Raw genomic sequence first — 26,713 nt, 5'->3', positions numbered from 1 at the left:
CTTAGGAAGTCCAATTTTCCTCCACAGACATTTCTGGAATTACCCAAGAATATGGACACGCATGACCCAAGTCTCCCTAAGCCTAGTGGTATGCTAGTAAATGTTTAATAACCAGCTCTCTGATAGAAAGAAGAAAAAAAAACCTATAAATTTATAGCATTAATTTTACAATAAGGAAATTAGCAGAACTTATTGTAAAAACTCCCTGTCAATATGATGTCACTGAACAGGGAGTTGAAAGGAGATGCATTGCAGCATATCATTCTACTAGTGGTCCGGTGCATGAAAATTCAGGCACTGGAGAGGTGGGGGTCTCTCAGCCCAGCCTGCCCCTCTCACAGTCCAAGAGTCCTCAGGGGCAGGAGGCAACCGGGCAATCAGGAGAAGGCAACGCCACATCACACCTCTGCTGCTGCCACTGCCAGCAGTGCAAGCCTCGGCTGGCCCTGGTTACCTGAGCCTCGGGCCAGCCCTGGGCAGCTGGACAGCTGCCATCTGAGGCTTGCCTTTGCCTGGGGCTGGCCCTGGGAAGCTGGAAGGCTGAGGGGACTAGGTGCTGCCAACTTTGAAGGCGGGGCAATCAATTAGCTTATTCCCTTCTTATTAGATAGAACTGGAGGCCCGGTGCATGAAATTTGTGCATGGGGGGAGGTGTCCCTTAGCCCAGCCTGCACCCTCTCCAATCAGTGTGGGGGTTCCCTTGGGATATGGGGTAGCCTGGGCGACAGGCCTGAGGTGGTTTGCAGGCTGGCCATGCCCCCTGGCGACCCAAGCGGAGGCCCTAGTATCTGGGGTTTATTTATCTTCTACAATTGAAACTTTGTAGCCTGGAGCAGAGCCAAGCCTTCTGCTTGCTCCTTGGCCGCAGCCATTTCTGTTTGGATTTATGTATCTTCTATAATTGAAACTTTGTAGCCTTAAGCGGAGGGCTGGGCCGGCCAGGGTGTGCGAAAAGCTTGGCTTCCTCCATTGCTGGGGAAACCCAAGCCTCCCTCCTGCTCTCTGTGGTGGTAGCCATCTTGGTTGGGTTTATTTGCATATACGCTCCTGATTGGCTGGTGGGTGTGACTGTGGGGGCGTAACAGTGATGGTTAATTTGCATATTACTCTTTTATTAGATAGGATAGTATTTCCATCATACATATACGACAGATGTACTAGTAAATAACCTCTAGACCAGCGTTTTTCAACCGCTGTTCTGCGGCACACTAGTGTGCCGCGAGAGGTTGCCTGGTGTGCCGTAGGTGCAGACAAGACAAGAATTTTATAATTTTTCACTATTTTGTTTACTTAATATTTCATAATAAAGTAATTATAAAATACTTTCTTTGTGTTTGATTCCTATTCAAGAGAATTACTTTATATATAGTCAATATAGGCACAGAGTTAAATTTTTTAACATTTTCTAATGGTGGTGTGCCTCGTGATTTTTTTCATGAAACAAGTGTGCCTTTGCCCAAAAAAAGGTTGAAAAACACGGCTCTAGACTATGCATAATAGTTAAATGTAGCAACATACTAGAAAATAGGATGAGTTTTGAGTAATCATTACCTTTGTTTTCAGTACTGTATAATTTATTTGTAAGTCTATATAATTTGATTTTTAAATAATAGCTCTGTTTAACAACTGGCTTGCAAAATTCCTGAAAGTTCAACCATTGGCTCTCATGAGAGTGTAAGCTGGCTTCAGCACTCCACTACAGAAAGCCCCACTGGTTTAGGAGTCCTAGCTAATATTTGCCCTTCAGTTTGTTAGAAGGGGATCCTAGGAAACAAGGAGCAGGATCCCCTTTCTAAGTCTTGCCATATGTCTGAAAAGAGTGGGGGGCAGTTTCCTACTTGCAATCAGCAGCACCACCTGGTCCCCTCCTCCAGAGCCTGCTAGTCTCCAGGCTTGGGCACTCTATAGGATTGGGGTCCACCACGGATGGCCGAATCAATGTCTCCTCTGCCACTGGCAGCCTTCTCCTGTCTCTGCGGCTAGTGAACTACTTACTGATGGCCTCCCCTCTGCCCACAGGCCCCTCTGCACACTAAGGCCAACAGCCTCCTCAGGGCAGTATCTGCCACACCAGGCTTCTCTTTTCTTGTTACCCACCTACGCTTGAACCTTATGGCGGCTCCAACTGCCTCTATTTGCTGCTGCTTCAAACATGGGTAATGCATTCCGCGTTTCCCCGTTAACGGAAACATAAAGACTTGTTTGCAAAAGCAGGGAATGAAGCCAAGGAAAGGAACGCGAGGCGGGAAAGGCACAATAACATCGTCTGCGCAGCGCCCGGGCCTGGGCGGCTGGGAAGCGGGAAGGTCAGGGCCGCCTCCGCGCCGCCAACCTTAGGAGCCCCCGGGGCGCCTGCGCCGCCGCGGCGACTCCGCGCAGTGACCGTGGCGGCGGCGGCGGCAACAGAGGAGAGCCGAGCCCAGTGCGACTGCGCAAAGGCCGGCGGCGCGGGAGGGCCGCGGACAGAGCGCCGTGCGCCTGCGCCGGGCTGCGTGGCGCGGCGCGGGGCCGGGCCGTGCGCAGTCGGGGCCGTCGGAGGCGCAGGTGAGCTTTGCGGATCTGGGCGGTGCCGAGGAGGACGAGGCGGCGCTGGGTCTGACGCGGCCCGGCTGGTGGGGGGCCCCGCTGGTTTATTTATTTATTTACCGTGTGTGTGTGCCTCCGAGTGCGCGCGCTCCGCTGCTTGGCGGGGAGGGGGTGGGGGGAGGGCCGGGAGCAAAGCGGGAGCTGGAACCGGGTGGAAACGCCGCGTGACTCGTAGGTGAGGGAACGCCGAGCGGTCGCCGCCGCCGCCGCCGCCGCCGAGAAGCCCAGGTTCCTGCCGCCGGGAAGCAGCGTCTGGTGCCGACAAGATGGCGGACGGGGAGCTGAACGTGGACAGTCTCATCACCCGGCTGCTGGAGGGTGAGTGCGGGGCCGCGGGGAGGGGAGGGGAGGGGGCGCCTCGCTAAGGTCTCACGCCCCTCCGCTGCGGGAACCCAGGGGACCCCCGGGCTCTCCCCGCCCCGAGGCGGCCGGCCGTGGAGGGGAGAAGAGGCTGGTGGGCCGGGGGGGCCGCGGCCCGCGGGAGGCTGGGCTGGAGGCTCTGTCGCCGCGGGGGGCCGGGCCGGGCCGGGCCGGGCCGGCGGGCAGTGTCCCCGCGGAGGGGGGTGGGGGGCCCGCACGGCGGCGCGCCGGCCTGGGGTGCGGGGAGCCCAGGGTGCTGGGTGACCCTTCCCCAAGGATGGTGCCGGGAGGCGGGCGCCCCTGTGGTACGTCCGTGGAACGTGGGTTTCTGTGCTCTTTTTGTGCTTTGCCCTTGGCTGCCTCGGATCCTAGTTCCGGAGTAAATTTTATACAAAAACCTTCTGCAGACGATTGTGTGACCTGTTTTGCATTTTTTCATATGATGCTCTAGGAAGAGCTCTGTTTTTAAGGACAGGATCACAACGGAAGTTAAATACCTCCCATGTATTATTTTGCTTTTTTAAAAAAAAAAATAGTAAAAAGGTGTCTGAGCGAGTTAAAGATGCTCGCAAGGAAAATGGAATGTGTGGGCACGTTTGCTGAAGGTACTAGCTTTCGGTTTTGAGGATTTGATTTCTGCACAAACTCAGGGTCTATTGTACGGCCTCTCCTGTGTTACAACGTATTCACAAGTCTTCCTTCGCAGATTTTGAAGTTTCTGGACCATTCGGTTTTTATTGAATAGTTTCATGTTGGGGTGGGGATCGAAGGAAAGTTGGAGAGGCCGGGATATTCACAGCTAATCGCGCTCTCCTCCCGGTGAATCCCTTTACCCTAAAATTTGCGTCATCACTAATTGCTTTATGAATATATATAGAGAGAGAGAGAAAATAAGCCTTTAAAAATGAGTTCTTTCTGCCAGAAACTGTCAAAGGATTATTTGCTTTCAGATTACTGAAGGTAATTGATACAGTGAAGGTAATTGTTTGATACAGTGTAGCAATATACTTATATTAGGAAAATCATCAGAGATTGTACGATGATTTTGGGGGAAGGGGGGGGGGCGCTAGTTCCTTTTCGTTTAAACCAGTGATCGGCAAACCGCGGCTTGCGAGCCACATGCGGCTCTTTGGCCCCTTGAGTGTGGCTCTTCCACAAAATACCACAGCCTAGGCGAGTCTATTTTGAAGAAGTGGCGTTAGAAGAAATTTAAGTTTAAAAAATGTGGCTCTCAAAAGAAATTTCAATCGTTGTACTATTGACATTTGGCTCTGTTGACTAATGAGTTTGCCGACCACTGGTTTAAACCGTTGTGGGTGCCTCATACTGGTTGTGTAAAAAACTACAGTATATTTGCTCCAGATGTGAAAGCCTTCCAGCCATTTAAAACTGAATAAGAAGCAAAGTTTTCCCAGGAAGTATTTACCTTTACTACCAAGCTATTCCTGGGAGGCCCCCTGGTGCCTGCAGTTAGTGTTCACTACCTAAGACTTAGTGGACTTGAACAGATGTGAACATCTTGCCGAGTGAGACATTTGCTTTGAAAGAAATTGTATATTGTTATTGTGTATTGTTCTAAGAGAGCAATAATAGCATTTTAAAATATTTAATATATTAATTTGGGGGGAAGTTTCGTTTAGGCCCACATCTATTTTTATGCATTTTAAATTCAGCTTGTAAATTTAAATAATTTTAAAATGTGATGTTTGTATCTCAACTTCTTCACTTTTATTTTTCATATACTTTATATTTTATAGGCATAAAACAAAATAGACTTACATGTTTTTCAATGTTTGATCTGGAACTTTTTAAGGCAAATGCAATTTTTTATGATTATAGATAATTAAGAATCTTTACCAGTGGATTATTCAAGGTTATTGGTAAAAAAAAAAATATGGTGTGAAAAATAGAATGAGTGAATGATTCCATTTATTTTTGTGAACTCAAATTACATAAATGATTGGTTTTGGTTTTGGGTGATCATTTTTCTTTTAATTGGTGAGAGTTCTAATCCAAAATACTTTTCCCTTTTTAAATTACCAAACGTTTACCTGCTTTGTGCCAGTCACCAGGAATCCAAAGAAAACCAGTTTTTAACTCAAGAAACTCCTAATATAAGCAAGTGATTTGGGAATTTTTTTAGCCTTCTCTCTGTTCATCACACCCATCAGTAAAGAATTCCATTACTTGCTTCTTAAGCCAGGAAAGTATATTTAGTTTGTTTGACAGTGCCTCCCTGAGATTCTTAAATTCTCCAGGTTCCTTCTCTCCTTTCCCTACCAAAATCTAGACCCATTAAAAAACATCCAAAACAGACTTGGATTTTCTTATAAGTAATTTTATCTTCAAATAAAAATTTTTGTGTTTGCCTTGTTTTTCAGTGATGGCACATGATAGTTGAATTTAATTCAAAATTTTTAAGTGATTTCAGAGAGGAAGGGAGAAGGGAGAGAGAGAAACATTGATGGTGAGGGAGAATCATTGATTGGCCACCTCCTACAGGCCCCACACTGGGGATGGAGCCTGCAACCCCCGCATGTGCCCTGACCAGGAATCTGGTTCATAAGTCTGCTCGACCACTGAGCATCGCCAGCAGGGCAGCACAGCCAACTTTAGAATGTTTCCACCCTCAGGCACAACCCTGTTCCTTTTAGCCAACACTTTCTTTATTTCTTCACCCCACTTTCCCTTCTCCCCACACTAGGGAGCCGCTAAATCTATTTACTGCCGGGATTGTGCCTATTCTGGATGTTTGATACAAATGAAAGTATATATATAATATATGGTCTTTTGTGATTGACCTCTTTTAATGTTTTAAAAGTTTACCTATGTTGTAGCACATGTCAGTATTTCACTCCTTTTATGGATGAATATTTCATTGTATAAAATAACTAATTGTATCTATTCATTACTTGAGTTGTTTTCCCTTTTTGGCTATTGTGAATAATACTGCTATAAATATTAGTGTGCAGGTTTTTGTGGGGGCATGTTTTCAGTTCCCTTGAATATGTAACTAGGAGTGGAATTGCTGGATCACATGGTAACTCCATATTTAACCTTTTTCGGAACTGCCAGACTCTGTAAAGCCTTTTTTTCTGAGTAAATTGTTTAATTTTGACCCAGTAGTCTAAAGGTTAGGCAGTTTGAAGGAAGTGTTGAGTTGCTTGTGGCAGCCTCAGCTTCTGCAGAGAAAGTGTGTATAGATCCAAAGTCAAGTCTGTTATAAAAGAGCAGGTTAGGGAGCAGGGGAGATCATCTGAGGAATACTTTCTTCTCTTGCTTCTTGGATGAGAAGCTAGAGGAGGCATAAAGTGTTACAGGTTTTAACTGATTCAGAAATTTGGAATGTTTGTTTTCCCAATAGTTACTTCCAGCAGGCGAGGGAAAGCTTGACAGTTCGAATAGCCCAGAAGTGTTTCTGTTTTGTTATTTAAGGAGAGCTGGAGCTTTTCTGGTAAATTTCTAAATCCAAGATTAGGATTTATTGGGACTTATACATCTATTTACATTTGAGTCTAAATCCAGGTTATAGTAAGATTCAGAATTAGTAAATTGTATCTGATAGGCTTTTATTCTTCACATTTATTGTTTAAGAGGGTATCCATACCAATGACAGGCATTCTTAAACAACTCTTAACAGAAGTAAAATAATGTAGGTGCAAAAAGAATGTCAAGGTATTTAGAAATAATAACAAAAATGTTACTAAGTGTTTCTGAAACAAAGGTTATCCTGGAAGTCTTGGGATTGGGGTATAGGGATGCTAAGAGAAATGGTTTGTAAATGTCGGGAAGTTCAGCAGTGATGTGGTGGAATCTTCTGTTTTTGCGTGGATACATATTTTTGTAATCTCAGGCAGCAATCATTGCTCCTCTACCTGCTATAAATAGCTATTTCACCGCTTATTCTTTCTGGAAAAATAGAGGATCAGAGAAGATAGGGGAAAGAGATAAATGTCATAATTCTTCCTTCTGGTACACCCTCCATATTCCCCCAGACTGAATTGATTATCTTTGAAATCTTGGTTATTAGTAGGTGAAAAGTATTTTTTATATATATATATATATATTTCAGTCTCTGAAACATGCCATAAAACAGAGACTTTGTATTGGATAAAATGAAAATGCTTAATGGAAATAAAGTCTTTATTCCACAATTAAGGGGAGTGCACACACTAATTCTGAAGATAAAGAAGTATAAATAATTAGTAGCTAGTCCTTTCTTAGTTTGATGGATGAGTTCAGTTTCTGATAACAGTGGGTACTTGTTATATAGTAGAAAAAGTAGTTAAAGGGCAGTGACAATTGTCCTTATCCTGTCTCTGCACTATTCACATGTGTAAGTGATTTCTGAAGGTATACATAATCTTCCTGAAAATCACTGGCCTCGGGGCTCTCCCTTCCCAAATTTACCCACATCTGTGCAAGGACGAGGAGAGGTATTTATATTATGTGCACATCTAGTGGGAACATTGTCTTTGGCCCTTCATTTGTGCTGACACTGTATAATTTGGAGGTTTGGGCACCATTGTTTTTTGTTGTTGTTGTTTTTTGTTGTTTTTTTCACTAAAAAGGAATTCTATACCTAGAATTCATCAGAATATCCCCGAGTTCCCAGCCTGTCAATTACAGGTTGACCAAGACATTTTCTTGGCTTGTCTAATACTATTTTTACTTTTCCCCTAATCCTACCCCCTATGTTCAAGATTTAGAGAAATCAAAGTTACTTTTCATAAGTTTAAGGACATCTGTTATATATTGTGGGCATTCTTTAACATATATCAAAAATATACAAGTGGTAATTTCTTAACAGTTTATTCACTGATCTATCTTGTACTTTAAATGGGTCTTACACATGACTTTGTAATATGCATTGGTCATTTGGAGAACACTAGTTAAACTGAATTATGTAGATTTCAAATGTACTCACACTTCTGTGATACCAAAAATATCACATTTGATAATATTATAACAAGATATTAGAAGAGTCCTTAAGTATGGAGAAGCTGTCAGGTTCATGGTGCTGGATATAAGGTTTCCCAAATTTTAATTTTCACTTGAAAGCTTGAAATGTAACATCAGCAACAAATGCTGTCAGTTGTTTTTCTTGAAATGACAAGCACACTTTATTCATTTTCAAGAGTATCTGTTAAATGTCTAAGTGTGAATAACCATAGTGTGTTAGTTGTGCTTTCTAGTAAAAAAGATGTTCTGTTTGGGGATGTAAGGGAGTGGCCAGATCAGCTTCAAACTAAGACAGTCACATGAGTGCTTTTCTTGGAGACAGCTCATGTACTTTGGTATGCAGCAGAAATGTTTTATGGGTACTTCCTATTTTGTCATACTGAATATGAAAAAGATGTATACTCAGTGGTGGAGATGTAATAAAATTGTTTTTACTGCTTCATTATGGGCATTCTTAAGTGAAGCTGGGCTTTTTTATGTTTGCTAAAAGTGGATGGCAATAAATACACTAGTGACTACAGTAGTACAGTTAGACAGCACTGATTTGGTTTGTGCTGGGTACCAGCAGTTTTACCAGCCGTTGCTTTTACATGGTACAGATGTCAGCACAATTAAAAAGGAGTCACACTTTGAGAACCTTAGGGCTAGGGCATTCCTTTCTCTATTCCTAGATTGTCTAGTCCTCATCTATGTATGTTATATCGATGTGAGAGAAAGAGAAACCAATTGATTGCTTCCTGTACACATCCCCGCCAGGGATTGAACCTGAAACCTGGGTATGTGCTGTGACTGGGAATCAAACGGGCAACCTTTCTGCGCATGTGCCAATGCTCAACCAACCGAGTCACACTGGCTAGGGCAGTTACTTTCCTTCTTTTCCCTTTTATCATTATCTGCTTATCAGTGTACTTGAAATGATTTTTTAGGATGATAAACGGGCCCCTTTGAGAATTGATGAAAGCCAGGGGTCTTCTCAGAAAAACATGTATGTTCATGTGCATACACAATATTATAGACATTTGGGTTTATTATGCACGGCTCTGAAGGCCTCCTGTAGACTCTGAAACCACATTAATTTTCCTATCAGACAGACTTCGGGTACATTGAAATCAATGGTGACTGCTTAATTCTTTCACTTAAAACTAAAATTATATATTTTAGCCAATTGTAAAAATTATATATTTTTTCTTTTTTGGCTAAAGGTAGACTTAACGTGCAAAATACAGACTGGGGCAAAAGTAGGTCTATAGTTGTGGGTACACAAAATAGAGTTTATTCTTGTATTACTTTTTATTCTGCTTATTTTGTTTTTTAGATATGTATTTATTGCCATTTTATTGTTCATACTTTATCTGCCCCCTCCCCCCCCAAAAAAAAAGGCCCTGTAACATTTCATATAATATTGGTTTGGTGGTGGTGAACTCCTTTTAGCTTTCTCTTGTCTGAGAAACTCTATATGTCTTTTGATTCTGAATGATAACTTTGCTGGATAGAGTAACCTTGACTATAGGTTATCTTGTATTATTACTTATTAATTATTGTATTATTTTCCATACAAGTAACTGTAAACTACTTTTGCTACACCATGTATATTGAAATTAATTGACATTTATCATACAGAGAAGTTTAGGCAATATAGGAAACCTGGATTTAAATGCACTTTGCTATTGAGTCATATGTATCCTTGAGTAATTCTTTATTAGGTGTGGAAGTAGGGTAGAACCAATTAAAATTAAAATGTTAAAGATGGGGCAGATATGATAGTAGAATTAGTTCTTTTTTTCTTGGCATCCTTTCTATTTTAGAGAAGGCAAGTATTAATAAGAACTTGCTGGAGAAAGTAACAAGTGGTTATTGAAAGATAAAATTTATTTAGCCTGGCTGGCATGGGTCAGTGGTTGAACGTAAACCTATGAACAAGGAAGTCATAGTTGGAGTCCAGATCAGAGCACATGCCTGTGTTGTGGGCTCAATTTCAGTGTGGGATGTGCAGGATCAATAATTCTCATTGTTGATGATTCTAGCTCTTTCTCCCTCTCTCTTCCTCTCTGAAATCAATAAAAATATTTTTTAAAATGTATGGGCTTAATAGTAAATGGAGAATAGTAGGGGTATATAGAGATATAGCCTATGCTTTCCTTTTTTAAATGTCTTCTCAGTTAAGATTGAATGGGAGCTAGCAATATATTTAGAGGTTAAAGGGAAAGTGAATGGAGAAGGTAATGAGAGAAAATTATTACAAGCTCAATTCATTAGGACAAATAAGGAACTCCCATGCATCATTTCTCCCCACTCCATCTCAGAAGTTACTGGAAACCATATTAGTTAATGAATTTTATTTTTTCATTCATGTGAAAAGTGTTTTTCTTCATCTAGCTTATAGAATTTTTAATGTAATGTCCTATTATAAACATAATAATTCATTAAAATTTATTAAATATCTGGCTGGCACCTTTGAAAATCTGTTTTGTTTTGATTGGAAAATAGAAGTGGTAGTTTATTTCTGGAAGCCAGTTCCAGCATGTCATGATTGCAGGAGTTTCATCGAAAGGTTGATGGAACTTGGGAACTCAACAAGGGCTGAGTCACATATGGTATGCCTGCTATGAATGCTAAAGGCATTTCCCCAAACCTGAAAAGGATGATTGTTTACTGCCAGACGGCTCAGGGTATCTTACTCTACATGTTATTGCCTCCTCCTGGCCAAACACCTGAACAGCCAGTTGGAGGTAACTCCCCTAATCTGACAATAGATTTGTATAAGAAACCCTGGCCTTTGATGTGTATATCTCCACCTTGCCTTAGGACAATTTATGTTAATAAAAAGCAAGGGGTCCTGACACAGGAGAACTTGGTTTCCTTAGCCAGGCCCACCCACCCCTCTGCTCTGTAGGTACAGAGGCCCTCAAATGCCTTTCTTTTATATATATTTTTTTTTAATTGATTTTTTTACAGAGAGGAAGGGAGAGGGATAGAGAGCTAGAAACATCAATGAGTGAGAAACATTGATCAGCTGCCTCCTGCACACCCCCCCACTGGGGATGTGCCTGCAACCAAGGTACATGCCCTTGACCGGAATAGAACCTGGGACCTTTCAGTCTGCAGGCTGACACTCTATCCACTAAGCCAAACTGGTTTCGGCTCACATGCCTTTCAAAATTATGTTTCATCTCTGGACTCTATTAATTTACACATAGCCCCTTCTCCAGATTGCCTGAACCCTTCTAGATGCTGATTCAAGACCACTGGCATTAAATGGTGCCCAACGTCCGACATTAGTTGATAAAATTCTTGGGACTGCTGATGATATTTCAAGAAGTGTGTGAAGCTAATTCACCTGACAGCTGCTTTTCCTAATCTTTCTTTCTTCATAGCCACACCTTCTTAATGATGCTATTTTGGCATTTTATTATTAAATGCAAGACTTTGCTGAGAGAATAGGTCAGACACTCAACAGATGTTGTCCCTGAATCATTTTAGGACTGTGAGGCCTCATGTTAGCCACTGAAGAACAAAGAGGACTGCATTTCCAAGGTAGCAACTTGCCGGAGCATCAGGAACTATCATGAATGGAGATAGAAGCAAAAGATCATAGAATAATCTTACTATTATCATAGGACCTAACAGGTTTTCTGATAGTTTGCTGGCTGTTAAAATAATGTCTCATGGATAAGTTTTAGAAAACTGACCATTTATTCATTGTTTATCAGTACGAGGATGTCGTCCAGGAAAAATTGTGCAGATGACTGAAGCAGAAGTTCGGGGCTTATGTATCAAGTCTCGGGAGATCTTTCTCAGTCAGCCTATTCTTTTGGAATTGGAAGCACCGTTGAAAATTTGTGGTAAGTAAATGGGTAAAGCTTGAAACAATCTCTTTTGAATCTGTTTTTCTCCCATATTTACATTGAAGATCTAGGGGAAATGTTTTAAAGTTTTTGTATAAAAGAGACTAATAAGTTTTCTTTTATAAAATTCTATAAAAATGGAAACTTTTGCCCTGGCCGGTTTGGCTCAGTCGATAAGAGCGTTGGCTTGTGGACTAAAGGGTTCCAGGTTTGATTCTGGTCAGGGGCACATGCCGGGGTTGTGGGCTCAGTTCCCAGTGGGGGGCGTACAGGAGGCAGCTAAACCATGATTCTCTCTCATCACTGATGTTCCTCCCTCCGTCTATGAAGTCAGTAAAAAATATATATTTCTTTAAAAAATTGAAACTTTCTTGAAATGACAAGTTACAAAGTATTAGCTACATATACCACAGATAAAAAGATTGCTATTCACACTATATAAAAGAGTTGTTATAAATAAATAAGAAAAGGCTATACAGTCAAAAAAATAAAGAGTCAGATATTAGAAGAAATTCAAATGGCCAATATATGTAAGATCTTCAATCTCACTAGTAGTCAGGGAAATGCAATTCAGAATCAAATCCTGAATTAAAACCAGATTGAAAAAATATCAAAAAATTGATTATCTAATGTTAAAGAAGTAATGAAATAGGCATGTTGGTACACAAGTTAAAAAAAAACAACAGGTACAGCCGAAACCGATTTGGCTTAGAGGATAGAGCGTCAGCCTATGGACTGAAGGGCCCCAGATTCGATTCCAGTCAAATGGGTACAGAATTAGTGTCAATATGGCAACGTCCATGGTATCCTACCTTTGTTGTGATCATTTTATTTTGAAAATTATGTAACTTTACAGTTTGTTTGTTTTTAAGTGATAATGGCTTTTGGCCAAAAGCAAAAAGTTAAGAGCTTAAGTAGAGTAATCACATTTTTACATAGTTCATCTAACAGCTGGAAGTGGTATAAATAATATATTGTGCTGGCTTTGGTTTAATAATACAGTTTTTCTTGATAGTGGCTATTAGTGATTAAGACATGGTATTTATAGACTTAACTATCAGTTTTTGCTCAATTAAGGATTATTTGCTATATGCAGAAATTTATCTGGCCCTGGCCAGTGTGGCTCAATTAGTTGGGAGTGTTGTCCCATGCACTGAAGCATTGGGGGCTCTATTGCCATTTGGGGTGCATACGGGAGGCAACCCAATCAATGTTTCTTTCTCCCTCTCCCTTTCTCTCTCTCTAGAATCAATAAAAAATGTATTCTTGGGTGAGGATTTTAAAAAATTTATTTTTCATGTTTCTTAGTGATCTATTTGAGTTCTTGCTATTTTATTTGTCTTGCTATTTGGTATAACAATAGGACCTAAGTTTAACTACCAGATAATAAGATAAACTGCATTTGTTCTCTGTTGTTATATTGGTATAACAAATCACCCCAAAACCTTCTTGCTTAAAACAACATTAATTTATCACCTCACAGTTTGTGTAAGTCAGGATTTTGGACCCAGCCTGCCTGGGCCCTCGGATTCTAGGGCTCGCCCAAGACTACAATCAAGGTGCCATCTGGGGCTGTGGTCATTTCGAGGTTCAACTGGGAAGGGATTCAGTTCTTTATGTGCTAATGGATGAGGGCCTCTGTTCCTACTGAGCATGTGGCCAAAGTCCTCATTCAGTTCTTTGCCATGTGTGGTTTTCCAGAAGGCAGCTGGCTTCATTAAGAGTGAGAGAAAGCAAGAGAGTACAAGCAAGATGGAAGTCACAATCTTTTGTTTGTTTGTTTTAAAATATATTTTATTGTTTTTGTTTGTTTTTTTAGAGAAAGGAAGGGAGAGGGATAGAGAGCTAGAAACATTGATCAGCCTCCTCCTACCCCCTCCTCCCCAACTGGGGATGTGCCTGCAACCAAGGTACATGCCCTTGACCAGAATCAAACCTGGGACCCTTCAGTCCACAAGACACTCTATCCACTATCCATGGAGCCAAACCAATCAGGGCAGTCACAAGCTTTTATAACAATCTCAAATGTGACAGCCCCTCTTTCTTTTGCTATATCCTCTTTATTAGAAGCAAGTCACTCAAGGGGAGAGGATTACACAAGGGAGTAAACATGAGGAATCATCTCATAGAATGTGATTGTACAACAGTAACCAAATATTCTAAAGCTGACTTTTTCTCTTTTTAGGAGATATTCATGGACAGTATACAGATTTACTGCGATTATTTGAATATGGAGGCTTTCCACCAGAAGCCAACTATCTTTTCTTAGGAGATTATGTGGACAGAGGAAAGCAGTCTTTGGAAACTATTTGTTTGCTATTGGCTTATAAAATCAAATATCCAGAGAACTTCTTTCTCTTGAGAGGAAACCATGAGTGTGCTAGCATCAATCGTATTTATGGATTCTATGATGAATGTAAGTAAAAATAAAAACCTATTTCTTATTAATGGGAAAAGTCCCTAATAATTTTTTACATAAAAAGAGTTCTTCCAATTTAGAGTTCTTTAAAAAAATATGATATATTAAGCATAAACCCAAGAAGAGAACCTTTCATAGAAGAGGAACCTGAAACTGGGAAATGTAATAGTTAAATTGGTTCCTTGGGATCTCTTTCAGGTTGACTGCAGCTTGGTCGGCTGAAAGGACCTTTTGTAATTAGCTTACATAGTAAAATATCTAAGTAGAATAGAGGTTATTACAGATAGTAGCTTCGCTTCTGGTTTTCTAGTATCCATTAAGGTTTTAGTGCTCAGCATTCTTGTGACATAACAGAAAATCTTACTGGCTCTTTGTCAAAGAAATACTGAGGCATCCTATGATTATTATAGATTTTTATTTCTGAGGGGTAGTATGTAATTTCAATTGTTTAATCAGACCAGCAGACAGAAAGTGGGTTATAGTGTATCAAACTATAACCACTTTTCTGAAGCTACATCAGAAATAAAGGTTCATTTTTAAAAGATAAAATACAGGCTTGAATATCCTCAGGATAGAAATTGTATAAAATGAAATAATGTATGTGAGAACAGCTTACAAGCACTGCTTTGAGCTAGCGTTACCATTGAGAGACAAGTAGAGGTGTAAAACCATAGGAAATTAGTGTTTGCATCTTTCATCCCTTCCCTGGGTTAGTTGTTGCAACTTATTGCCAAATTCAGAGAAATTGAGTAACACTAAAAAGGTGAACATAAACTTAAGATTGTTTTTGTTGTGGCTTTTTATGCTAGACTAAAGGAAAATTTTGGCTTTTGTCTCTGTTTATACTTGCTATAGTGCCAAGTTGTAATTCATTCAAAAGTGAATACCAGTTAAGCACTTGTAAGTTCTCCTTTATTGGTAATAAGTTTATGCTGTATTACTCAGTGCATTAGAGTTAAAATGGACAATGTCCAGAAGCACCCATTTTACTTCTATTTGTTTATTTATTTGGCTACATATGTAATTAGTATATATATTGAATGGAAAAAATGAAAGTAGTCTATTAGACTCTTTCAAAGTTGCTGTCACAGTGATCTTAAAAGAAAAGTGTTTCATGTATTTGTTTCATAGAGCACCTAACACAATCTTTGAAGTCTTTGTAACTTTACTGAAGGTATAAATGTTTTTTAAATGTATTACCATTTTAAAAATATACAAGTAGCACTTGTTCATTATAGAAAAAAACAGTGCTAAATAAACAAAGAAAATTGAAATCATTCATAATCCTGTGGTTGTGAGATAACTGAGAACAGTTTAAATGTATTTATTCTATTTGCTTTTTCTTTTTGTAGGCAAACGAAGGTTTAATATTAAGTTGTGGAAGACCTTCACTGATTGTTTCAACTGTCTGCCTATAGCCGCCATTGTGGATGAGAAGATCTTCTGTTGTCATGGAGGTAGACTACTAAATTTACTTATGAGTTTTTCTTATTCTTCTATTATTTAGAAAAGACCTATAATATATATTTTTTAAATATATATTTTATTGATTTTTCACAGAGAGGAAGAGAGAGGGATAGAGAGTTAGAAACATCAATGAGAGAGAAACATCGATCAGCTGCCTCTTGCACATCCCCTACTGGGGATGTGCCTGCAACCAAGGTACATGCCCTTGACCGGAATCGAACTTGGAACCCTTCAGTCTGCAGGCTGACGCTCTGTCCACTGAGCCAAACCGGTTTTGGCAAGACCTATAATATTTAACAGTGCTTTTGTGAAAACTCAAGTGATTAAAACTGTTTTAAACATGACTAAAATCTCTCCTACCTAGAAATTTATGATATTTATATATAATGAAAATTTAGTATTTGTCTTTAAAGAATTTCACATAGGATAACCATAGTTTTGTTTTTAATAATATCATCCTTTTGCCTCTGTTGTAACAGGAAGATGCCCCTACTATCTGTAAAAATAAGAGGATAGTTGTTTTCCTGCCTCTATTTAATGCCTTTTATCAGAATCCAAACATAATTTAATATTTCCACATGCCAAGAGTTCTAAGCTTTATGTAATATGTCTGCTTTAGTTCTAAAAATAATTTTTGGTAGAATGTTACTCTGTATGACTTGTTAAATAAGCTTGATTTTTGAAAGTTTATTTGAAAAATTAATACATTTCTATCATCTGGCTACATGCCATGAAAATAGATATAGATATGGTGCCAATATATGAGTTGGCTATCTTGAGGAATTTAAAAATCTATTGATAAAATATATACTTTCAAAACAGATATTGAGTAATGAAAGGAATTTATGTCAAAGAACTTATAGAGACAGTAATTATGAGAAGTCAGGAAAAGGAGAGAATTGTTGGGTAAATGTTATGGAGACACAGGTTTTGGAGAGGTGGAAACATAAGACAATATGGTTAGTTTTAAGAAATGAGTGAGGACTGGCCTGTCTAGAATGTCAAGTACATGTTGGGGAATGATGGATGGGGTCAGATAATAGAGATTTGAATACTGAGCAAATGAGTTTATTGAATGGTTTGATAGCCAAATTGGGTTTTTATATAGGGAACTAATTTAATGAAAATACTGTAAGAAAATTAGTTATCTATCAGTATGAGGGAAAAATTAAGACAATGCTAAAAAGATGCACTTTTCTAGGTAGTTTATTCTCTAATGGTACATAATTCTCTATTAATTAAACATTTTACAATAGATACTAAACGTTTAAGAAATTGTAGCTCTTACACATTAGCATAGCTAAGAATAGAAGTGTAGTAAGCAGGAGGGAGTATGGATATTTAGGTTCATTCTTTGTGATAATGCTTAGATTGTCTACCAAAGAGAAATACTGGCTGTACTGTGTACTGCTTAAAAGATTACAAAGTATTTTCATGTTTATCATTCTGTTCAACAGTTATGCTTTTGTGACGATAAATGAGCATGTTGGCATGGATTATAAGAAGGTCTAATGGAACACTTCAACTTAGAAGTATGTTTAAGAATAGGTGATAAGTGGCAAAATGGTTGGAAAGATTAGAATTGAGTATGTTCCTATGAAGGACAGGGAATGGTTGGAAAGAGAGTGGTAGGATTTCTTTCCTTGGGAAATTTTTTGAAATGAAAGAGAATTTTATTTCCTGGTAGGAAAGAGTAGAGAAGCTAATTATAATGTTCTGTTATATCAAAATGGGATTCTATTTAATAACAAAATATTAAAAGGAAAATGTTAAATGTCTTCAATTTCACATAGTGAATCTACTTAATTAAATATGTTTTTTTTGTTTGGGTGAAATTATTTTAGACGTCAATAACTATTGACTCATGTTTTTATTTATAGGACTGTCACCAGACCTGCAATCTATGGAGCAGATTCGGAGAATTATGAGACCCACTGATGTCCCTGATACAGGTTATGTATATAGCGATGTTTGCTTAATTGTTTTATGTAAAATTACTAGAGGCCCGGTGCACAAATTTGTGCACCAGCGGGGTCCCTTGGCCTGGCCTGTGGGGGTTGGACTGAAACTGGCTCTCCAACATCCCCTGAGGGCTCCTGGATTGTGAGAGGGCACAGGCCAGGTGGAGGGACCCCACTGGTGCACGATTGGCGCCAGGGAGGGATGCAGGAGGTTGGCCAGTCAGGGAGAGACCACAGGAGGGCTCCAGCTCCAGCTCATCTCATGCAGTCCCCATTGGCTGGACCCCACCAGCAAGTTGACCTACCAGTTGGGGCGTCTGCCCCTTAGTGGTCAATGCACATCATAGCGAGAGATTGAGCGGCCTTAGCATATCATTAACATATTACACTTTTATTGGTTGGACAACCAGACAACTGACTCTTAGCATATTGGGCTTTTATTATATAGGATTGGCAATTTGAATTTAATTATATTTAGTGGAAGTAGAATTGGTTTATCTAATAAATAAATAAATAATAGCACCCTACCAAATACAGATTTATTTAAAAGCTCTAGTGTGTTGTTGGCTCACAGATACGTAAAATTGATTAGTGGAGTAGACTATAGCACCCAGAAATAGTGTAGGTAACTCTAAGGAATGGATGAACTATTCAGGAAATGCTTGTGTGTTACTTGGTTATCAATATGGAAAAACACATACAAAAGATGAACAGCCTTTTCCATATATTGTGTGTGTTCTTAGAATGAGATGTACACATATTTCCTCTATGGAAAAAGTTGAAAGTATACCTTAAGAAACCAAGGATGATTATATTTGTATGGGGCTTTAATAAAGAATGGCTAAGTTTGATAACTTAGATACCAGAAGCAAGAAATTGTTACTGTTTATTAAAGGGTGAGGGGATAGGAGAAGAAATGTGATGAAGGTACACTTTACTTTATAAACTTTGTTTTGCTTTATTCATTGCTGGTTTTATTCTTTAAAGGTTTGCTCTGTGATTTGCTATGGTCTGACCCAGATAAGGATGTGCAAGGCTGGGGAGAAAATGATCGTGGTGTTTCCTTCACTTTTGGAGCTGATGTAGTCAGTAAATTTCTAAATCGTCATGATTTAGACTTGATTTGTCGAGCTCATCAGGTATGAAATTTAAAACTTTTGTGTATTTTAATATTAACTTCACACAAGTCTACTTTTATTTTTGAGGAAACTGAGAGGTGAAGCCTGTTTCACAATTATCATTCTAATGGTTTGTTAACCCTTCACAATTAACAGTCTAATGATTTGTTAACCCTTTCTCACACTTTAAGAGGAAATGTTTCAAATAATATATTTTTGCAGTTATACTGCAATTTAATAAATTTTTCAGTGTCTGAAGCTTTCTAGAAATATTTGATCCCATTATAATGTGATATTCACATATTATAGATAATAACCAAATGAATTGTGGGGATTTTGATAAGAACCAACCACACTGTAAAAAGACATTTTTTAGAAAGTAAAGGAAATTTGATTCCAGTCAAGGGCATGTACTTTGGTTGTGGGCACATCCCCACAACTGATTGATGTTTCTCTCTCATCGATGTTTCTGTCTCTCTATCCCTTTCCCTTCCTCTCTGTAAAAAAAAAAAAAAAAAAAAAAAAAAAATCAATAAAATATATTAAAGAAAAGAAAAGAAATAACATTTGCTTTGTGGCTCAGTTGGTTGGGTGTTTTCCTGCGCGCTGAAAGGTTCAGTTTGATTTCCAAATCAGGCACATACATGCCCAATTTTCTGGCTTAATCCCCAATAGGAGGACATGCAGGAAGGAGGCAGTGATGTTTTGCTTTCACATCAATGATATCTCTCTCTCTCTCTCTCTCTCTCTCTCTCTCTCTCTCTCTCTCTCTCTCAAAATCAGTTTTGAAAAAAATCTAAAAAAAAAAAAATACATATTCCAAAGCAATAATAGATTACACACACTGTTGTACCAGGCAAAGGGAAAGAAAGTAATAAAGTTCTAATTGAACTGAAGTGTACCTTTATAGGACTTGGTTGGTACTCAGGCTTAGGAGAGATGGTTTAGCCAAGGAGAAGTGACAAGTAAGAGTCCCTTGTTACTAGGGCATGTTGTTAGGCAATGGTGGAGCTAGTGTTGGCTGGTAAGATGATCTCCTTTGTGGGGGCTGCTGCACAGCTTTCTCGCTGCTAATAAGCTTCTACCGGGAGAGGAGCTAATGCCCTTAAGAGAGTTACTTAGGTCAGCAGAGTCTCCAGGAACTCTGGGTATTTATAGTTTAAATGTTCCCTTGCCATAGTTGCTTCATTACATGTTTTTTTAAGTTACTTTTGTTGTTAATCTTCACCTGAGGATATGTTTTTTCATTGTTTGTTGTTTATTTGGCGGGGTGAGGGGGGTGGGGGGTAGGGAGGTGGGGGATAGAGGGAGTAAAAGGGAGGGGGAGAGTCAGAGAGAGAAAAACATAGATGTGAGACAGAACATCAATTGGTTGTGCCTTACAGATTGCATGCTTGGGGCTAGAGCCTGCAGTTTAGATACATGCCCTTGACTGGAATCAAATCTGTGACCTCTTGAATCTGAAGGCCAGTGCTCTCGCCACTGAGCCAAATTGGCTTAGGGCAAATTTTTTTTTTTTTTTTTTTTTTTTTTTTTTTTTTTTTTTGCTAAGCCCCCAGCAGTGTCCCCTAGTAGCTGAACTGCTGAGTGCTTATCAATGACAACAGATGAGATCATGACAGCTTACCTCATTCTTATATCAAAACAACTTTACTGCCCTAGCTGGTTTGGCTCAGTGGATAGAGTGTCAACCTGTGGACTGAGGGGTCCCAAGTTCAGTTCCTACCAAGAGCACATGCCTGGATTGCGGGTTCGATCCCCAGTTGGGGGCATGTAGCAGGCAGCAGATCAATGATTCTCATCATTGATGTTTCTTTCTCTCCCTCTCCCTTCCTCTCTGAAGTCAATAGATATATTAAAAAACAAACAAACAAAACAACTTTACTCTTACAAACTTCATTTTTGTCATAAACAGGTGGATTTGAAATCATATCAAACCAATACAAAACACATATTATCTCTAATATTAAGAGACTTGTGATGAGAAATAACACAAATTCCAAATATTTTCTATAGGAACAAACCTGTTCTTTCAGTAAATGTGTGATTGAATGAACAAGGAAACTAAGAACTAAAAGGATGTACTGAGTGCCAACCACCATGCTGAGCCTGGAGTAGATAAGGTGGCCAGGGTCTTAACAGAAAAGGTTAATATCTAAATTCTACCATGAGATAATTACATCATGAGCATGTACCTGATACTAAGAAATTATTTTAAAACATAAATTGTTTTGGAGGTGCTTTCTTAGCAAGTGTTGTAGGATAATTGTTGCTTAATCAAGGGTACCTAACAAACAGTATTATTGCCCATTATAAATAAATATTAAGTGTTTAGATATCATTACCTCTCAAATTGTAGAGCTGAGAAATAATAAATTAATTCACTCAGAAATTGACAATACTAAAAATTACGTTAAAGAAAATTTAATTATTAAAATTTTAACCTATAACAAGCTAATTTTTAGGAGTATTATCTGTGTAAATTAAGTTCAATTTAGTAGAGCATTATGTGTAATATAAAATTTAAAAGTGGAGCAAGAAAAACCTTGCCATAATCTGTTTTTCCTTGTCTGGTTATTGTTCACTGAACTAAGAATTCTATAGTTGGATTATAATGCCATCATCTAAGAAGTGCTTAGGGTCTCAGCTCCCTGTAGACACTACATACCCTGTTTCCCCGAAAATAAGACAGTGTCTTATATTAATTTTTTTCCCCAAAGTTGCACTAGGTGTTATTTTTAGGGGATGTCTTATCTTTCCATGCGCTAGGTCTTATTTTCGGGAAAACACGGTATGAGCATATGCAGAGCCCTGGAAATGGCATGATTTCTAAACTTCTTAATAGTCATAAATTTATTATGATATCATGTAAACTAAATCTTGACCATCATAGAAAAAGCACACTAATTTAAATATTCTAAGGCAGTTTAAGAATAAAAATCAAGTTTTCAAAACGGGGTTTGCTTTTTTTTTTAGGTTTTTATTACATTAATCTGAGTGAGTTTAGATGGTTGAGAATTACATGTTTTTTTCTGTTGACAGGTTGTGGAAGATGGATATGAATTTTTTGCTAAACGACAATTGGTGACCCTGTTTTCAGCCCCAAATTACTGTGGTGAATTCGATAATGCTGGTGGAATGATGAGTGTGGATGAAACTTTGATGTGTTCATTTCAGGTATAATATAAATTTATAACAACTGGAAATATAATTAATAAAAGTATTGTCAGAAGAAAATTTTCTTTTAGACTGGCATACTTTCCTTGAGCCAGTGTAGAAAATGGGTTTTATTAAGAAGTGAACCTCATTGTAATATGAACAATAAAGATTTATTTAAAAAAAAATAGAAGAAGAAGAAGTGAACCTCAGCATAGGTTCAGTAGAGATTTCTGTTTTTATTCACAAAGGTTTCGGCCTTTTGGTATATATCAGATATTAGAGTTTTAGGGAACCTAAGTTATAGCAGTCATTTTTTCCCAAAAAATTTTAAGAGAAAGTTTAATTAGAAGTTACAGAGGTAGTAGAGGTGAGCCAGCTCGGGAAACAAAAGAAGCCAAAGAAGGGCCAGTGGAGCTCAGGAGAAAGAAAGGCAAAGGAAAAATGCCTGGGGAAGCTGAGAGGGAGGGAAAGGCACAGGCGAGTGCAGGGTCCTTAGTATTGAGGGTTTTAAAGACCGAGTTTATAAACTCGGATGAAAATAACAATATTTACCTAAGAAAAAGCTTTCCAGATAATTTTGAAGTACCAATTTATAAATGTAGAAACATTTATATTTTAAAAGTGAAGAACTTTAACATGCTACTTAAAATCATTCTTGTTGATAGGCCAAAACAACTTTGATACTTTGTTTTTGCAAAGGTTATTTTATATCCCCGAACATACATACCTTCTTTTTAAATGTAGACCATTCCTCTTTTTTTTTTTTTTTATATTATACTGTTTGTAACTACTAGTATAAATGAGTGTAAATTTTTGACTTCTCACGTATAATTTAAGGATAGTAACCAGGCCATATCCTTGAACAGTCACCAGAGTGGAGTTGAATTAATATATTATTTTTCAGTGAGGCACTGTGATGCTTTGAATAGTTTTAAGAAATATTTCATAAGCCTTTTGTATGCATTTTTTGTATAAATATTGAAATTTTCTACCTGTAATGAGCGTAAAGTTCTATTAAAAATGAATACAAACCTCGCCGGGACCGGTTTGGCTCAATGGATAGAGCATCGGCTTGGGGACTGAAGGGTCCCGGGTTCGATTCCGGTCAAGGGCATGTACCTTGGTTGCGGGCATATCCCCAGTAGGGGGTGTGCAAGAGGCAGCTGATCGATGACTCTCTCTCATCGATGTTTCTAACTCTCTATCTCTCTCCCTTCCTCTCTGTATAAAATCAATAAAATATATTTTAAAAAAATGAATACAAACCAATGGACACAAAACTCTGGAGAGGGTGGGTATGGAAGGGGGGGGGCAACGGTAAAATATGTACACAGATAATAATTTAATTTAAAAAAATGAATACAATTTTTGCCAAAACCGGTTTGGCTTAGTGGATAGAGCATCGGCCTGCAGACTGAAGGGTCCCAGGTTCGATTCCGGTCAAGGGCATGTACCTTGGTTGCAGGCACATCCCCAGTGGGGGGTGTGCAGAAGGCAGCTGATCGATGATTCTCTCTCATCGATGTTTCTAATTCTATCCCTCTCTCTTGTTTTTAAAAAATGAATACAATTTTAATAAGACAATAACAAGTATTGCTGAGGACAGAGAGAAATTGGAACTTTCACACATCCATAGTAAAAATGTACATTGATAGTGAAAATGTAAGATGGTGTAGTGAACACGGAGTTTCTGCATGACCCAGCAATTTTAATCTGAGGTGTACACCCAAAAGAATTAAAAATAGGTATTCAATTATATGCATATGCATAGGAACATTATTTATAGTACCCAAAGGTTGAAAACAACCCAAATGTCAATCAGCTAAAGAATGAATAAACAAAATGGCATATTGTTTGACAATTAAATGTAATGAACTACTGATATATGCTGTAACATATATAAATCTTAAAAACAAAGAAGCAAGTCACAAAATTCCACATATTGTCAGGTCCTATTTATATGAAATAGCCAGAAAGACAAATCAATAGAGTAAGAAAGTTGCCAAAACCGGTTCGGCTCAGTAGATGGAGCGTCGGTCTGCAGACTGAAAGGTCCCAGGTTCGATTCTGGTCAAGGGCATGTACATTGGTTGCGGGTACATCCCCAGTAGGGGGTGTGCAAGAGACAGCTGGTCAATGTTTCTCTTTCATCGATGTTTCTAGCTCTCTAGCCTTCTCCCTTCCTCTCTGAAAAATGGATAAAAATATGTTTTTTTAAAAAAAATAAAGTCGATTAGTGGTTGTTTAGAGTTAAAGGAGGGAGAGTGAGTAGGGGAGTAGAAGGGGGATGGGAACAAGGTTTCTTTTGGGGTGACAAAATTATAGATTATGGCCGTTGCTCTACAACTCTGTAAATACATATACTAAAACGCATTGACCTATACATTTTAAATGGGTGAACTTTATGCTATGTAATATATAAAAATAAAGCTGGTTTGTTTTGGGGTGTTTTTTGTTTTTGAATTTTTATGAGTTTATTTGAGCCAAACTGATGGCATATGCTCGGGAGCAAGATCTCAAATGTTTCCTCAGAGCTGCTTTTTAAATGAAAAGATCTGTTTACAATAAAAAAATTAAGGTGTGAAGAGTTTGTGATAGTTAACCTCTAAGTAGTGGCAGAATTATGGTGAGAACCTAGGTCTTTTTGACTCTTAAAGCCAGAGTGTTTTCCTCACCACAGAGATACACTGATTGGAAAAAACTTTTTTGCTTAAATCTAAGGAATGGTAGTTGATAGGTTTTGTATACTAACAAATGCTTTTGTTAGTAAATTATTGATGGAATGATACAATTGCACTATTCAGATGTTTGAAAACTTTAAAATGTGAGAAATATTTGTGGAAATTTGCTGTTTTTTCTACATTTTTTTTTGCACTTTATAATTTCCATTTATTGAATAAGAAAAAAAAACACCCACTGTTGTAACAGTAATTTTCTTAAGCTTATTGCACTTGAAAGAATAACGTTGTTAATAAATTTTTTACTTTAAGATATTGAAACCATCTGAAAAGAAAGCTAAGTACCAGTATGGTGGACTGAATTCAGGACGTCCGGTCACTCCACCTCGAACAGCTAATCCACCGAAGAAAAGGTGAAGAAAGGAACTGTCTAAAGAAACCATCAGATTTGTTAAGGACATCCTTCATAATATATAAGTGTGCACTGTAAAACCATCCAGCCATTTGACACCCTTTATGATGTCACACCTTTAACTTAAGGAGACGGGTAAAGGACCTTAAATTTTTTTCTAATAGAAAGATGTGCTACACTGTATTGTAATAAGTATACTCTGTTATAATATTCAACAAAGTTAAATCCAAATTCAAAATTACCCATTAAAGTTACATCTTCACTTACCACAGTTTTTAAAGTTGAAAAGCATCCCAATTAAACTAGATGTGATCGTTAAATCAGATGAAAGCATGATGATCCATCTGTGTAATGTGGTTTTAGTGTTGCTTGGTTGTTTAATTATTTTGGGCTTGTTTTGTTTTGTTTGTTTGTTTTTGCTAGAATAATGGCAAATATTTTAAATTTTTCCCCCTAAACATTTTTAAAAGTGAAATGTGGCACAAGTTCTAAAGACATTCACCAACTATTATTTTCTCTTGCTTATTTACTTATGTACCTGTTTAATCTTACTTAGAAAGCTTATGCTTCATTGCTGTGAAAAGGAATTTTAGAGGTTGGTATTTTAAAAGTATGCAAACTGTCCAATCCAGTGATTTAATCAACAGTTTGGGCAAACATTATAGCTGGTAGTGAATATTTTGCTTCATACAGAAATTGCCACAGATATGGATTTGTGCACTCTAATTTTTAACTGATTGATGCTGTATTGTGAAGTAGCATTTCATTTAACTTTAAGATAAAGTACATATAGTATTACCCACCTAGTTGGTAATGTGATTATGTGGTACCTTTGTTTTAGGTTTTAATTTGCACGAAACACCTTTTGGCATGCTTAACTTTCTGGAAACACTTTCACCTGCATCGATTTTGTTTTTTGGGTTTTTGTTGTGGGTTTTTTTGTGTGTGTGTGTGTGTTTGTGTGTTTAAATCCATAAAACATGGGAATCCTTTTTTGATAAGCCTTGGAAAGCTGACACTCTCTCCCTTTCTCTGTACGAAGGACGTATTTAAATGAATGCTGGTCTGTGGGACATTCTGTCAACTAAGGGTATTGGGTGCTTAACAGTCTATTAATGCCATGTGAATGTTGTATACGATTGTAAGGCTTATGTCACTAAAGATTTTTATTTTGATTTTTCATGATCAAAGTCCATATGATATTGTATAGACATGCTTTGTAGTGAACTATAGGAGCAATAATTTCTGTACATGATCAAGCGTTTTTTGCAGCATTTCTTTTCTCTCTCCCTCTATTCTCTCCTTCTCTTCCCCCCTCCCCCCCTTTAAGGGTTAGCATTAACAAATGGCAAGACTACAAAAGTGAACATAGAGATTTTATAAGGAGAACTTAGAGGACACAGATTTGTGATTTTTGGGTGTGATACTTTTCGATGTGATTCTAAAAGCTTTTATTGAGCATTGTCAAATTTGTAAGTTCATAGGGACGGATATCATATTTATAATGCCCTTTTATGTGTGCTACCACAGATGTGAAATTCTTTACCTTAATATTGTCGTTAAAAATGTTAAATTGAGAATTCTGTTAACTTACGTTTTATGAATTGTTGTATTATTGCAAGAGATTTGATTTTCAGCTCAGTGCAACGTTCTTTCAAATGCATATGTCTTTTTTTCTAATTTCATTTTGTTTTAAAGCACATTTTAAATGTAGTTTTCTCATTTAGTAAAATTGTCTAACTGATA

The 26,713-nt window shown here is 38.2% G+C and overlaps 1 protein-coding gene across 4 annotated transcripts; it reads left to right on the top strand.

Moving 5' to 3' along the window:
- Window positions 1-2,407: 2,407 nt before the first annotated feature.
- On the top strand, window positions 2,408-26,713 carry PPP1CB (protein phosphatase 1 catalytic subunit beta). 4 transcript variants are annotated; one of them, XM_036434884.2, is made up of 9 exons: window positions 2,408-2,544; window positions 2,762-2,904; window positions 11,619-11,750; window positions 13,939-14,169; window positions 15,525-15,629; window positions 17,520-17,591; window positions 18,588-18,739; window positions 21,761-21,895; window positions 24,868-26,713. In XM_036434884.2, the coding sequence occupies exons 2-9, from the start codon at window positions 2,853-2,855 to the stop codon at window positions 24,970-24,972; spliced, it is 984 nt and encodes a 327-aa protein (XP_036290777.1). In that variant the 5' UTR covers window positions 2,408-2,544; window positions 2,762-2,852; the 3' UTR covers window positions 24,973-26,713. The 4 variants fall into 4 exon arrangements, 3 of the variants coding, with proteins under 3 accessions (XP_036290777.1, XP_036290776.1, XP_036290773.1); XM_036434883.2 differs by having other exon boundaries at window positions 2,498-2,608; XM_036434880.2 differs by lacking the exon at window positions 2,408-2,544 and having other exon boundaries at window positions 2,548-2,904.

Source organism: Pipistrellus kuhlii, unplaced genomic scaffold, assembly GCF_014108245.1.
Source record: "Pipistrellus kuhlii isolate mPipKuh1 unplaced genomic scaffold, mPipKuh1.p scaffold_m20_p_13, whole genome shotgun sequence".
In the NCBI taxonomy this organism is placed as follows: Eukaryota; Metazoa; Chordata; class Mammalia; order Chiroptera; family Vespertilionidae; genus Pipistrellus; species Pipistrellus kuhlii.
The sequence above is the reverse complement of the archived record's forward strand: the minus strand, read 5'-3'. Positions and strand labels throughout refer to the sequence as shown.